General features: G+C 42.9%; 1 protein-coding gene across 8 annotated transcripts in view; it reads left to right on the forward strand.

Moving 5' to 3' along the window:
- LOC106740574 (lachesin-like) overlaps nucleotides 1-14,636 on the forward strand; it is a 188,816-nt gene extending 174,180 nt beyond the window's left edge. For 4 of the 8 annotated variants that reach the window (XM_014611752.1, XM_014611756.1, XM_014611755.1 and 1 more), the window contains exons 6-11: nucleotides 1,581-1,709; nucleotides 6,505-6,642; nucleotides 7,009-7,179; nucleotides 7,816-7,890; nucleotides 8,261-8,329; nucleotides 14,246-14,636. In XM_014611752.1, the coding sequence (XP_014467238.1) occupies nucleotides 1,581-1,709; nucleotides 6,505-6,642; nucleotides 7,009-7,179; nucleotides 7,816-7,890; nucleotides 8,261-8,329; nucleotides 14,246-14,379 (716 nt within the window). In that variant the 3' untranslated portion in view covers nucleotides 14,380-14,636. Of the gene's footprint in view, nucleotides 1-1,580; nucleotides 1,710-6,504; nucleotides 6,643-7,008; nucleotides 7,180-7,815; nucleotides 7,891-8,260; nucleotides 8,330-14,229 lie in introns of all 8 variants that reach the window. The other 4 variants (XM_014611754.1, XM_014611758.1, XM_014611757.1 and 1 more) reach the window with 4 other exon arrangements.
- The last annotated feature ends 897 nt before the right edge of the window (nucleotides 14,637-15,533 follow it).

The raw sequence follows: 15,533 nt of genomic DNA on the forward strand, positions 1-15,533 counted from the left end.
ATTTTGCCGCGTGATTCAACTCCATAACAGTTTTAAGTTTCAACCAATTACCATTACACTGCATGAATAATTTATCAAGCAAATTGTACGCGACGTAAATGTACGCGGCTACATACAGCGCTCTCGATTCACGGTGCATCTATTTTTTCACTCTCTCCAATTTCACGCGTAATAAAAGACAGTTCGGTCGATGTAAGTAAAATATGCGAGAGGTGCTCTCTCCTTCCCCCCCCCCCCTCTTCCTTTTCCCCTCTCTCTCTCTTTCTCCCCCTTTCGTTGAATATATCGCAGATAATTCCTACACGCAGATGGAACGCGTACATGGCACTTGTAATCCATTGAGTGGCGACAACGGGGTTACCATAGATCATTTCATCAAATACTGCAGTTTCTCCGCTAATATGACGATCTGCTTTATTCCGGCCACGGTCGGCAAAGCGTTACCTATGTAATCGCTCTCAAAATGGGGGTAAAGGCACGTTCGGCTGTAATATACGTTTCGCTTGCGCACGATATTGTCGCTTATGATGTGAATTATGAAAATAAACGATGCCTCCGGTTTCTCCCTTCAAACGCCGATGTAAAATAATTCGTTAGCGTAAATGGCGGCGGTAATGGTGTAGACGCTGCTCCCCGATAAATATTCGCAGAGACGCGATATTTCTTTAGAAGACGTGCTATATGAAAAAGCATCGAATAACGCGTAATTCGCATTTTCGCCTCGTACATCGCGGATATTACGAGATCTGGGCGCGAAAGAGAATCCAAACGAATAATGACGACATAATTGTATCCATATATTATCCAGCAAATATCAGCACGCAGCTGTCTTTAATGTCTAAGCAGCCCTTGTGACAAAGTGCCCGGGCATAACTCGCCTTTACTTTGCGCCTTTTGCCCGAGTTTAATCTATCTGCGCCAGTCATATCAACCAACACGCCAGAAATGAATGCAGCGTAGATGCAAATAGCTCTCTAGGAAGGCGCAAAGTGCTCTTTGTCACACGACATGCAATAAAAGTTTCGACGCATATGCGCATCGCGCTTTCAGTTGCGCCCGGCGCTCCGTCGCATGCTGCCTTCTTTGTCGACATTATCGATATCCGCACGTTTCGAAATAACGCCGATATTAACGCGGCGCGACCGCGCCGGCGCTTATTAATTCGTGAGAAGAATTACAACTGCGACCAGTTGCGCGTTTTGCAAACTGTATTATTATTGTATTACATATTCTAGAATAATTACCTTGGGCGGAACATGATGCGGGGATTTTTCAGCGATCTGTTATTTACAACGCGCAACACGCTTTAATTAAAAAGTATCGTTTAATTGAAAATTCGATTATTAATTAATTGCTTGTAGATTCCACAGCGGGGGTCCGTAACACGTGCGCGCGTAGGTGTGTGTATATTTCCACACGAACGAATATTTATCTCCCGGTAAATCTGTTATTTCATAGGAAAAAACTCACAAATAGAAATATTGAAATAACATGCATAACAATCGCGTAACAGATGTTTTGCCAAAACTTGAAGAAAAATACACTTATATTGATATACACGACCATATTTCATGTTTCAGTGAATGTCGTGGATGGCGAAGTACTGCATATCGTGAAGATCAGTCGTCTTCACATGGGGGCTTATCTGTGCATCGCTTCGAACGGCGTTCCGCCATCGGTCAGCAAGAGGGTCTTGCTGCGTGTACAATGTAAGTTACTAATATCCTCGCGTTATCGGGGAATTTTGAGCATGCACGTAAAACGTTCGCGGATATTTGTCTCTACTTCGTGTAATCCACAGCCGACATAAACGCCACACGAATAGCAAAGAAACGATCTCTATTGATGTTTGATTGTAGACGGTGGGATTTCTAATAACGTCAAAATAGCGAATAACACCAAAGAGCGTTTTACCGCGATATTTTAATGTTTATTTATGAATACGGTTCAAAAAGCATTCCAAAATATTCGTAAAGTGGTGGCTCTGCTATCCATTAACCTAACGAATTCAAATAAAACCAATAGTTCGCGAAGCCAGCGATTTTAATATTGATTTCTCTGATTGAAAAAGTTTCTGGGAATTATTTTCCAGGGCGCGCGGGTATCGAAACTGAACCAATCGAAAGTTCAGAGGATCGCCTCGGATAATCGAACATAGATTAAAACGTCCGTATATGAGTGACTCGGTACTTGAAATGTTATTTATAGAAAATATTCGAAACCTCTCAATTTTTAAACTCGTCCGATGAATTCTGAAATTCCTGCAGACGTCTGACTTTTGAATCTGTACTCAAAATTATTATTTTACCTCTTAGATGTTATAAATCTTATCTTCGAGAAGAATATCGTAACATAGTAATTATAGCGATAAACTAATTGTTAAATTAAATGTGCAGGAAAAATTAATTGAAAGAAATACATTGAAAACGCTCTTATTCTTTCGATCCTCGATGCACACATTTGCCGTAATATAATGCCGTAAATATCTCGATACGAAAATATATCTATATGTATCACGGATTATATCGGAATATATTGATTTTACATCAATACCACTTTATTGAACATCGGTTTGGACGTTAACATTATCGATTCCTCCGTGTGTGTATGCGCGCCATTAGCGAAAACCACAATGTCATCGTAATACTATGCATTTCGGTATTATGATAAGGGCGGGATAAAACTCCGGGTGAAACGACCATTGTCGCGCAAGAATGCCCGCGTATATTTCTGTGCGAGAAAAGATGATAAGACAGGATGACGGAGGGAAAACCGTTTTTATCATGCCTCGTCGATCGCGAGGCACGCATAACTCGGTAAATGCCGGTCTCTGGAAGCGGCGGTAAAACACAATGCGGGAGAATATTATACTTTTAATGAGCTAGACGTGGTTCATAAACGTTTGGAATGAAATAGTGCCACTAGTTTTCCCTGATACATAACCCGCGCTAATATCGCTACTGATGATCTGCTTTTTATTGGACTCTCAACGGCACGCCAACCGCGTGTTATAGCGAGTTCTTAACAGACGCTATAAACGCTTTGCGGCACTGCCGCGTTTTATCGCGCGCGGATTCGTCCGGAGAGCACGGAAGTGGACTGCACGATAATGCATCATTTGAGGGAGCATCTCTCTTCGGCCAAAAATGTACATTCGCACCGATTGGCGATACGTATTCGCGTGAAATACGACAAGAGTCGTTTGACGTAACGGCGAGAATCGCGTGCCGATATACATTACGAGATAATTAGCATCGCTATATATTTCACGCTGCGTCAAATTCGAGAATGAGTAACTCCCCCGTGAGATGAAGATATATTTATTTATGTGCGAAAGCGGAAGAGCGGGGTCGGTCACACTTGGGAATATACGTTGTCGCGGTTACAGCGCGATGAGGAACGGTCGTTCCTCGCCGGGTAGCAGCATATCCTCCGCGTTGCGTCATGCATTAGGTCGGTTTTCAACGTCTCATTTAGCCAGCGATTTATGGCCGGCTACTTGACCCAGATATGGTCGATATGCGACCGTTCGTCCCCGCGCAGCCGTTTCATCCGCCCACCTCTATCCGTCCGGTAGCTCCCGTGGTTCTACTCAGTTTGGGCCGCGAAATGCGTTTCCGCGCCGTCTTTTCCGGCACGTTAGTTCCTACGCGTCTCGCGTCCCCGCCTCCGAGTCGGGCGAGCGCAAATATTAATAATCGTCCGAGGAATTTGCCTTACGCGACGGTAGAGCGGGGATTTCGTACGAGGGTCACGAATCGCGGAGCGTCAACTTTTCGATCAGCCATGCCCACGCGCGACGTTCAAAGTTTCTCTCGCGCGCACGGTAAGCAGAGGTTGCGTTATGTATTCTCTCTTGGATGTTGATCCAATGACGGTGCACGGCGCATGATAAACGCGCGGGTATTACCAGCGCACAGCGTGAATTAATTCCCCGTCGTGTATCATAAAGATACATCGGCGAACAACTTTTTCAGAGTGACTTTATCTTCAGCACATCGCGGATGCCGTCATTATCGCGGGCTGCGCGCGATTACAGCGCAATCCATATTCTCGAGGGCCGCTTTCCCCCGGCGATGTTTGTTTAATCGCGGGAGAATGACTCGATAAACACGAGATTTCTTTTTTTTTTGTTTCCGGAATATTAAAGAGAACGGAAAACGGAGCTGGCGATTAAAATTGCGCGAGCCGTTCTATCCGAAACTATAGTCCCTGAGACAGATTCTGGCTACTGAACGTTCATGTGTATTGGCTGAGTCAATTTCTGTAATTAAACGGCCGGATCAATAAGAAGTGCAAAAATGAGATAAATTTAAAGGAGAAGATTCTTCAGACGTGTCAGGACGTCGGTGAAATTTGACGAGTAAAAATTGCAACTTGTACCGTGTACGTATCGAATGATGTGCAATTGGAATCCGAGCGTTGCTTGCGGCCCTTAGATTTATCGATAGCTCAGCGGGATGATTGAGGAAAGGAGATAGGTGGAAAAACTACCCTCCGTAGCTCTGTCGGAAGTGCAGCCGCTGCTAGTAAATCGTGATTTACGCCCGTCCGTAAAAGACGAAACTATGACATGATACTGCCGATGCATCGAGGCATCTCTATATCGATCGAGGGAGAACGACGACCGCCCGTCCACGATGTACCAATATCAATTGGGACGCAAGTCCTTTGTGAAACGAGCCTTTTCTTTCTCTTTAAAGTGGTACTTAGACTTGGTAAATATCAAATCCGACTATCAAAATAACGAGTTGACTTCTTACTAACTTCTCGCGCGAGAAATTGAAAATTTAACGACGAGCTCCTACATCTTTAAAACTCGGATATTTTTTATATGTATATGAGGCACCAGACTATCTGAAAAGGATTTTTCTCTTATCAGAAAGTTTAGTTTTATTCTGCATATATTTCAGAACAATCAGTAGCGATATTACTTATGAAAGAAGTTCACAGGACGATAGTTTCGGAATACGATGGCTCGATTAAATTCTCCTATAAATCGTGCCATGATATCTTCCTTAATTACCGTAGTATTAAAGTAGTTGGCTCATTATGCCAATTTTTTAGGAACTCTTTTAAAGTTTTTATCTACATATTGATGAAAATACTATCTATACATCTAAAAAGTTAAGAAACGATTGATTATTCGGAAGCGGAGATATTCGCAAGTGAAGATGATACTTTTTATATATGTTCCTTAAAATTAATAATCTGTTTTTAACTTTTATTTTTAATTCCTTTTAAGCCACATTTAGGATTTTAATGGAAAACTACAGATATTAAAGACTAAACTAGAGACATATAATAAAAAAATTTCAAAATATTAGACCATATTGTATGGAAGATATAACCATGGGAAATTTACAATTTATAATAATGCTCGCGATATATGCGTATATATACATATTTAAATATTTATGTATCACATTCTGTTATGCACCTCTATTAGCTAAACTGATATATAAATGAAACATTAATCAATAAAAGATGAATAATATTTACATGTTTGTAATATTGTATAAATATTTATCCCAATGTCACGCACGCTCAAAATTAACATTTATTACTTAAATAGTTAAGTAAAGTTATGGAAAGTCTTCTTCAATAAATAATAAACTTTTAAAGGAGCTTCTTAATATCATCACAGAAAATTCGATACTTTACGGGCCAACTACTTTAAAAAATAAATGAAGAAAAAATGTCCTTATTCAAATAGAAAAACGAAGGGATATAATTTTCCTCCTTCATTAAACTAGTAAATAAAGTTAGAGCAAACGCATATCGGCAAAAGGTTCTTTTGTGTTACAGTCCCCCGCTTTTGTACCTCCAAAAGTGTCAGAGGGTGGCTCGAAAAAGCCGACACGCAGCTTACGTTGCATGTTACCGCATGCAGCTGCTTATTTCAGACAGCGCATTTAAATCATGACAACTACCAGAGTGAAAACGTATGCAGAAATGCATGCAACGTGGATTGCGTGTTAGTTGCGCTTTTTCGTAAACGTTTCATTGAAATTTTCGGACGTTTCGAAACGGCTTCTGACTTAGAAAGGAGCCCTTTTGGAACACATGTTTGCACGGACCAGCACCGTTGTTTTAATGAGTATGCCAACTGATATTTAATAGATACATACCGCTACCCTAATCAATCCTCAACCTTGGACAGAATAATTCTTTCGGTTGTTCTTTGCTTAATTTTAATTGCGCTCCATTTGTGCTTTTACGTATAAACATGTATAAATACACACGCGACACGTAAATTCATATAGCAGGTTCTTACGAGCAACGTTAGCTTTAAAATCGATTTTAATTATACTTTGGTTTTTTACCAATTAGATTCTCTAATATATATCTGTCGTACTATTTTCGTTATTATTCTTACGGTTTCCACACTGGTGAATAATGCCGATGAAGAATAATTTTGTCTACTCTCATGTATTCTTTATTGCGAGAGTTCAAATATATATACAGCATATATAGTGAATTTTATCTTCATACATTTTACAGTTCCACCTATGCTATCGATACCAAATCAGTTGGAAGGAGCGTATATTGGACAAGATGTCACACTTGAATGTCACACCGAAGCTTACCCGAACTCGATCAATTATTGGACAACCGAACACGGCGACATGATAGTCTCTGGTAATTTTAAAAATTCGATACTCATTACCCTTCGTAACTGCGCTGCATGTCTGATATGGTCTGACGCTGTTCTATACTCATGTATTATCGATTTTCGACGAAGTAACATATGAAAATAGAACGGATCTTCATCATCCTTTCTGTAATATTTCTTTCCAACTCGTCGTAAAACAATCGCGAAAATTTCGAGAAATTAATCGTTAACTCTGAGTTCTCGAAGTGTGCATAAACGGAGCGGTGCCAATAAAAAAATATCGGAACACGATATCGATACGCTTCAACGATAAAAAAAAAATATTTCTTATCACGTAACTTTACAATTGTAAGTCTATACGGAAGACGGAGAACTTGGTCTTATTGGCACAGGCAATTACCATTCGGTTACAGGCGACAAGTACGAGGCGGTATCTACCGACAACGGTTACAACAAGTACATGATGCTGAAGATAAGGAACGTCGGCCCAAAAGACTTCGGTTCGTACAAATGCGTGGCGCAAAATTCACTCGGCGGAACGGATGGTGACATCAAACTAGACGGTAAGTCGTTTAGCGACAGTAATAAATGTATCGCACGTGTGTACATCCCCGAAAGGACACGGCGAAGCAAAATTCTCGTCGCGAAGATACATCTTGTCGAGTTTTCCGGGCGCAAACATCTAACTTCGCACATTGAAAAGTATCGAGCAAACGTTGTAACGTAATGGTTTATCTAGGATCGATTATTCGAAGTCAACGTCTGCGGCGCTAATGGTGAAATAATTGGTTTCCAATAGTCAGTTACTTAAAGACATTTGAGCCTTCGTCGTTAACGAGCGACGCGGGCGAGGTCGGGCATACTTCTCCGGGCGAGCATTAACCATAATTGCCCATTAAATTTGTGACGGACATAGTCACTTCATGCGAGAGAACTTTCGTGGAAATTACGATTGTATCATTTCACGTGATATTTTATTACGTTGTTGAAAACTCTGATCTCTAAATATAGCGGTGTCGCGCGATGATAATTTTGTTTTCCGCATGGAATTCTCGATAATACGCGCGCGACTGCGGAGTGAATATCACAACAGATTCATGCATATCGCCAATATTGCCTCGTATCCGCGGCGAATGCAATTTTTTACATGGTCGCGCGAAGTTAATGCTAAAATACACCGCTTGTTTATTCTGACGCAGAAATCCCGGCACCTTCGACAACATCTACAATGCCACCGCCGTATTACCAACCCACGTCGACGATGAAAAAGAACGGTAATTGATTGATCACACATAAACATATCCTACGTATTCTGTCACGATTTATATATGTGTACCTGTTTTATATATATATATATATATATATATATATATACACACACAATGAGAGTGTGTGCAATGTGATAGAACAGCGGTTAGAAAAGTTATGATCAAAATTGCGCCGTGATGCAGCATTATCGCCGAAAGTGCCGAATTAGGTAGAGTAACGTTACCTCGCGGGATCAGGCGACAGGGACATCCGATAGAACGAATGCGACATTAATTTACTTCACGATTCCTAAGTGAGACCGTCCATTACCACTTCTCGTACACGCGCCTACCGTAGAGCACCAATGTAAAACCGCCTTTGTGTAATGTATTTTAGGTAGAAACGGTAACAAGAAATCACAACTACCGCCTAGCGACTACGATGTCGAGGAATTGCGAAATCCAGGTCAGTAAATATCTATTTTAACACGCTCCGCGTAGAGCCCGGGCATTTCCCACGACGATACACGTTCCGTCCGACCGCCATGTCGTTCGAGTAATTAGCGTAATTAAAACCTCGTCAACGGTGTACGATCGGCGTGAGAGGGAAGAGAGGGAGCTCCTAAGAGGGGAAAAGAGAAGGAGAAGGGAGGAGAGAGATAGAGAGAGAGAGAGGGAATCCACTAAATTGGCAATGCTCGGTGATCCACTTTATCCGCGAGCGAATTACTTCGCGTTACACCGACCCTTTTATTGGCCGAGAAGGATTTTGCGGTCATCCCTTCACTGTCGTGAGACTCGACGGAAGAAATATGCATTGGCTGTTCGCTTAAGCTCAACGAACGAGAGTCAATGATCGCGTCCGATCCATTTTCTTTTTTTCTTTTTCAACGTCGTGCGCACGTTGCAAATCCGACGATCGGGAAGTCATGGAAGTTTCGACTGAAATTTTTATCCAATCGCTTAAATAACTAAATAGCCCAACAATCGCGATTTTAGTACAAATTTACCGGGATTTATAAGTTTTTCTCGACACGCGCTCTCATTACCGAGACAAGCATTTTCTTGGAACGAATCGCGACAGTTTCATCGCAATCTCATGTACGCACACATACACGTATATTTATACACGAGCCCGACCACGAGCGCATTGCACGTTTGCACTACAAATTTGCTCGCGCTGATCAGGGTTAAGCTATGAGGGATTATAAGACGTCCTTCGTAACATTTTCGTTTAAGTCCTCCGCTACAAGTTTACCATCCCAAAATTTCAAAGTTCGGCCCCGCGCGCGAGTAATCGTTGATGTATTCCACGATGCATCCAACCGCATCTCACGCGTCGGCAAACACGAAAGAGCTCCCGTATAAGCACTGCGGATTTTCGCGAATTTACCGCGGGAATTCGATGTATTTTTGGAACGGCGACAGGGTTTTTAACGCCTGATCGCGGATCGCTTTCTCGGCGCCGCTTTTTCATCGCGGCCGGGTCGCGACAGGCGTCACCGACGGTGGTCTCGCGCGTTAACGACTTCGAGTTCTGCAAATTCTTATATTATACAAACCAGCTGACGGGGATTGGCGGCAGGACGCAAGTTCAAGACTCACTTCGAATGACTTCGCCCAAAGATTCCCCCGAGCGTTGGGGACCAGTTCTCTCTCCCTCCCTGAAGTTTACTTTCAATTAATGAAAAACGAGCCGCGTTGACCCGCGGCCGTCTGCCGCCTCCGGGATCAGGAAGTGGAAGAGAGAAAATGGAGAGAGACGAACTCCTCCGTTATTTTCTTTCTCGCTCCGCGCGTCCTTCTTCCCTACCTCCTTCAAAAATCGATTGACTTCGAGCGTATTGCCCCATGCACACAATCACGATTCACGTGATGTTTGAGTAATACTTGCGCGCGCGCACCAGGTTAATTGTCTCTCGCGCACGGTCGTCGAAAAAGCAATTGACAAATGATCGCTCCACGCGATATATCATCTAAATAAGATCCGACGATGCGAGCCTTTATCTACGATATTATACGTGTACGCTACACCAACGAGACAACGCTTCTTCAGACGCGCAACATTGCACTCGATAAAAATTGAAATAGAATTCGTGCTGCATTGGAATAACTGATTTTTATCGCGCGATGGATGTGAGCCAGCGGAAACTACACGGAGAAAATGCTGTGGTGAACATCACCACAAAATTTTATAATGTCGCACACCAGAATTATAACTGAAATTAAAACACGTGCTCGAAGCTTTGAGTTTATGTTAAATCTTTAATTCTACAACATAGTAAGAGCTAAGATAACAAAATAGGTTCGATTTCAATTCTAATAATATAATATAACCTTTACTTTCGTCCTGATGATGTCTCAAATTTCCATTTTCGCTGTTTTAGCGTCAAAATAGATTGTTAAAGGTAGCATTAAAATTAAATTTGTAGAATTAAAGGTTCAAGAGAGAAAGTATCTTTAATACAGTATATTAAAGTATCAGCATCGTCAAAGTAGGTTTTCATTAGTCTATATTTTTATTCGTTGAAGTAGACACAAACTATCCTTAATAGCATCCAAATACCGTCAAAATTTCAATTCAGATGTAATTTTTAGTAATGTACTTCATTCTACACTAAAGATTACAATACACATAATAATTTCTGTCATAATTCCGGTATAGTCCAACATTACACAATTTTGTGGTGTGATTTTAACTATAATATTTTCTTCGTGTTCTGGTGCACAGCTCCGATAAATGAACCAAAATTGTTGCATCGAATAATGTTTAGTGTTCATTGCAACTGATCGAGTCGAAAGTTCCTCGAGTACTAACGAGCGACTTTTCGAGAAGTCTCTAAAATATAATCAGCGCTAAAGAAAATGTACAGACTGAAGCGTCAGTAAAGATGCTGTTAAAGTGTTAGAAAATGGCTCGTCTGTCGCCGGCCATGCGGAAAGTCACGTACAGTGGATTTTACTGGTAGGTGGGAATAACTTTTTCCGAACGGACGTGCGGTTTCGACGTCCGTTTCTGGCGGGCGAGCCAAGGGGCACGATGAACTACTCCCGAGAAACGCCCTGCATTTGGGACGACCATCCACCGGTGGTAGGAAAAAGGCAAAAAAGGACATTTTCTCGAGTCGTTACATTCCGACTTTTTGGAGAACAAATTCCGTTAATATCGCTCTAAACGTTCCACCGGTTGTTTGTTCAAGTATCGGAAAAAATTCCCGAAGAAATATTTGATTTATAAGATCGAACTGTTGAGGGACTTGAATACTAAACGATATCACGCAATGATACGGTCAATTACTAATGAACATTTTGAAATTGTTAACCACTGATCAACATATGTTTTTTTTCTTGTTATCTAACTCTAATGCTTGCAAAATGGAAATTATTAGCGTAACAATTACCGGTGTAACATAGTTTTTGCATTTTTCGCGGAGCAATTTAAAAGTGAAATTAATGAAGCGAGTAAAAGTTCTGCCTCATCCAGATAGTACCGCTGTTAATAAGTGCAATTTGTTACGAGGAAGCGGATCCTAAATTATTCGATAATGCCGTGGGTGGAAGTCATTAAAGTAAATCGAGGTCATGAAGTTTTATCGCGGCAATAATCGTACATTCTGATATATGGTCTGCCGTCATTGATATATTCGTTTCTATAACATCGCTGACTATACATTAGCGCCACAGGTGGCGATGTTGATTCAACTTCGATTCATTTATCAAAGTTCGCACGATCAATAAAAGTTGCCATCGCGAAATGCGAGTTTAATCAGATTAAACGGTACTTTTTCTAAAACTGCCGATGCTCCTATGTTATTCGACAATATATTTGCAAAACAGACCGGCCTAAATTCACCGGTAAATTCGTTCGAACATTATTTTACGTCGCCTAAAACTCTGTGTGTCAAAGTTTGCCACTTCTCGTCGCTAATTACTCACTTATCGCTCACTTATCGCGACTGTCGTTTTACGAAATTTCGTAAAAACAAAGAAGCGTTCGCGAAATCACGTGGAAGATGATTTTCATTCGCGCAACGAGACGCAGGAATTCGTCTGAACAACCTTATTACGGTTGAAGAAATTTAAGAGCTGTTAGCTCCGAAAGCTCAATATATCATGACGCGCATCGCGTAGCAGCTCTCCCCTCAGCTACGTATCTCACCGTTGTCTCATCGCTCTTCTCGCCACATGAACAAATGAAAAAGCACGCAAGACACATCTGCGAATTACTGCGGCGCCACAATTAATCCAGTAACATTTCATCCAGCGTTTCTTTGACGGTAACGGCTGATAAGAGGCGATTTAACAGACGTCGGATGTATTTAATCTCAAACGAATTTACCCTTCCCGCGTTCTCTGGCCCACCGCTCCTCATCGCCGAGGGTTTTATCTCGTTAAAAAGGGATTTGAGTGAGTTGAACATCGCAGAAATTCCGGTTGAACCGAGAGTTCGCTCGAATTTAATTCCCGGGCACGCGGGAGACGGAAGCGTGGGGGGGAAGGAGGCGGCACCCCCTCGCGTTTCGCATTATCCGCAACAACTCCTCGTATTTATCTTCCGTATCCGCTCGTTAACGTGCGTGGGCGTATATCGCCGCGTCGAATACGAAGCCACTGAGGAAATGAGCGGCCGAGCTTGACGATTTTCGCGTATGTTTAAGCGCCGCCGACTATTTGTTTCGGGCGTCGCGTTGCTGGCAAACGGCGGTGACGCGGCGGCCGCTGTGTGTGTGTGTGTGTGAAAATACGGCCAAGAAGTTCGCCCAGAACGCGGTGTCGACGGCGGTGGTGTGTTCACGGTCGATGATACAAAATGCGGACGGTATTCCGATAGTCGACTACCCTGCGGCCAGCCAGCTCCGCATTGGCAGGAGCTAAGTGAGAGTATATTAGCTCTTGGCCGATGAATAAGCTATCCTTTCTTTAATTATCGCTCTTGTTCTGTTTTTACGCAAGGAGATATTTTTGTTATCGATATGCAGCATTGAAAAATAACACGATTGACCAGCAGATGTGGACTGATCGCGGAGGACGAGTAACGATCATTTCCGTTCGCTCAGCCGGTGAATAATGCTCGGTGTTGCCATTAGGACATTTTCGCGAGTGGTTTCTTTCGTTCCCACTTAAAATGCAATATAAAATTGAACAGTACGCTGGCTCATACTATTTGGATGAAACTGATGGACAGTTTCCAATCGCGTTCTATATCGATCAAACGTCTGTCTCGATTGTGCGGTCTGCGGCGGGATACGTCATATATTTCCCGGATTCTCGAAAAAGAAGCTCGAACTTCCGAGACTTGGTCCGTGCGAGTTAATTTGGCCGAATTTCGGGGAATTATTGTCCGGCGCAATGTCATCCGCGAGAACACAGTTTTTGCATTCTTTATGCGCTTGCGTACATTCGTTATGTATTCATGCGATGAAAATGGCTTTGTCGTCACCGGCAAATGAGATTCATGATATATGTGGATAAAGGCAATTACGTCGAGCGAGTCCACTAAATGAATACCGTTTGTTAAAATCCGTTTCCCCGTTCCTAGACTTTATTATTTTTTCTCGCTTTTCTCTCAGAACGGCACACTTCGTAGGAAACAATGCGTAACCGTTGCGAGAGAATTTTAAGTACTCCCACGCTCTTGTCTCTATTGAGTTGTTTAGCCGCATTAAAGACCACTCCTAATTATAATTCAATAGATGAGGGAATAAGAATAAGATAAAAATTTACATAGACGTATCATTTCAGAGAGAAGTAGGAACACATTTGAGATGTACGGTTATTCATGCATCTTGCAAATATATTGTGTACAGGTACGGTCTCGAATCAACATGGACAAATTTCGAGAGGACGTAGAACGAATTGAGGTGAAAAAGAGTCTTGTATTATTTCGCAAACAGCCCGCAAAATTTCGCGTTATTAACGATTGAAAATAGCCGTGCATAGAGGCTTCTTTAATTAATAATTAAAAAATGTTGATGCTGCTTACAAAATAATAAAAGACTCTTTTTGTTCAGGGCGGAAAATTTTGCGTGGTTGTTCGCAAAATGGCAGAGGACTTTTCCGTTCAATTTAACTCGTTCTACCTCCATAGGAGCGATTGGCCGAGAAGTTTCGGACACTCTGTACATACAGAATTTACCAACTTTAGACGTCAAGTTTATGACGATTACCGCCACTTCTCGGGACCCGTAATGATCGGAGAGTATAACGAACGTTTCACACTGCAATCTTCCCCCTCTGCCCTCTCCTTTCCTTTCTTTTTTCTCTCGTAATAGCGATCGAACTGGAAATTACATCTGAATAGAACTCCTCCCCGCCATGCCCGCGCAATTGTCCCATTCTGTTCGTGGTGGAACAACCGCAGCGTAGTTTTGTCTGTTTCCAGGCCCGGCGTCGATGAGGCCACCGGGTGACCTGCCGGCGGACGCCCAGAGCCCGGGCGTGTCCCATCGAGCGCAGCTCATCCTTCTCCTCTCCCTGAGCCTCCTATCGTTGCTGCTTCCGGCCATCAGAAGGTGATTCTCACGTCGCGGGAACGGGGCTTCCAGTTCTAGTGTTTATTGGCCGGTGGCCGACCCGGGGACGACCGGCACGGTTACCGGTTACCTCCGGTGCACCGTCTCCGGCAGAGTGACGGACGAGTGCGATGAAGCGGGCCGTGCTTGAAATTATTTTCATACTAAAACTAGACTTATATACAAAAAACGGGAGAAAAAGAGCGAGCGAGAGAGAGAGAGAGAGAAAGGGAGAGAAAGAGAACGAACGAAAGAAAGAGAGACAAAGAAAAAATTATATATATAATATATACATATATATATATATATATATGAATATAAAAAAATGGATATAACGATATGTTGTGTAAGTATACATGCGGTGAGTACGAGGCTACGTTTAGGCTTTCTCGACTGATCGGCGCTCGTGTGTCACCCGTTGTGTGAATCGCGCGCCTTGGTTTACTCGCGCGGGACAAGCTTCTCGCGTCCGACCGCTTCTCGACGACATCTCCTTCCTCCCGATATGGAACCGTCGAGAAGACGACGTACACGGCGTTACACGCGCTGAGAGGAACTCGTCGTATGGTCCTTCTATCGATCGCGATCCTACGCCGAATATCTCCGGGGACTCGATATACGTATAGCCCGCGGCGAGGACGAGCCCGGTGATTTCTTCGCGGGAAAGTTCGCAGGACGCCGTACGAGGACTGAAAGAGAGAGTGGTTCCCAGGTGCGTCCGCTTCTTCTTTTCCACGAGAGCGAGAGCGAGTGCGAAGCGGAGTGACTAGATAAACTTAGAGACGGAGCTTGATGTCTTTTGAGTACGACGGTGAACCTCAGCCGACGCCCTCGGATTCAACGAAATTCTCCCGAATCGGTCGGGACCCGCGTTTCTCTCACAGACGCTCGCCAAAAGTATACCCTCGCCTCCGTTCATGATGCGCCGCTTATCGATGTAAATTACAACGTTCCCCCGGAGCATCTTCTCCGCGACTTCTGACACGTCAACTGTTCTCCCGATATATTTTTGCCGGCAATCATTGAATTCCGATATGTAGAAGGGCGAGACGAGATGCATCGTGTACTTTCGCCACGATTCGCTGAGCCGATCCCGATAACCAATTAGGTGCTAATTAATCCTTTCCTTTTTATCGGAGAGAAGAACGATCGATGGAT

This window comes from Dinoponera quadriceps, unplaced genomic scaffold (assembly GCF_001313825.1).
Source record: "Dinoponera quadriceps isolate SergipeBrazil2010 unplaced genomic scaffold, ASM131382v1 scaffold520, whole genome shotgun sequence".
Taxonomy (NCBI): Eukaryota; Metazoa; Arthropoda; class Insecta; order Hymenoptera; family Formicidae; genus Dinoponera; species Dinoponera quadriceps.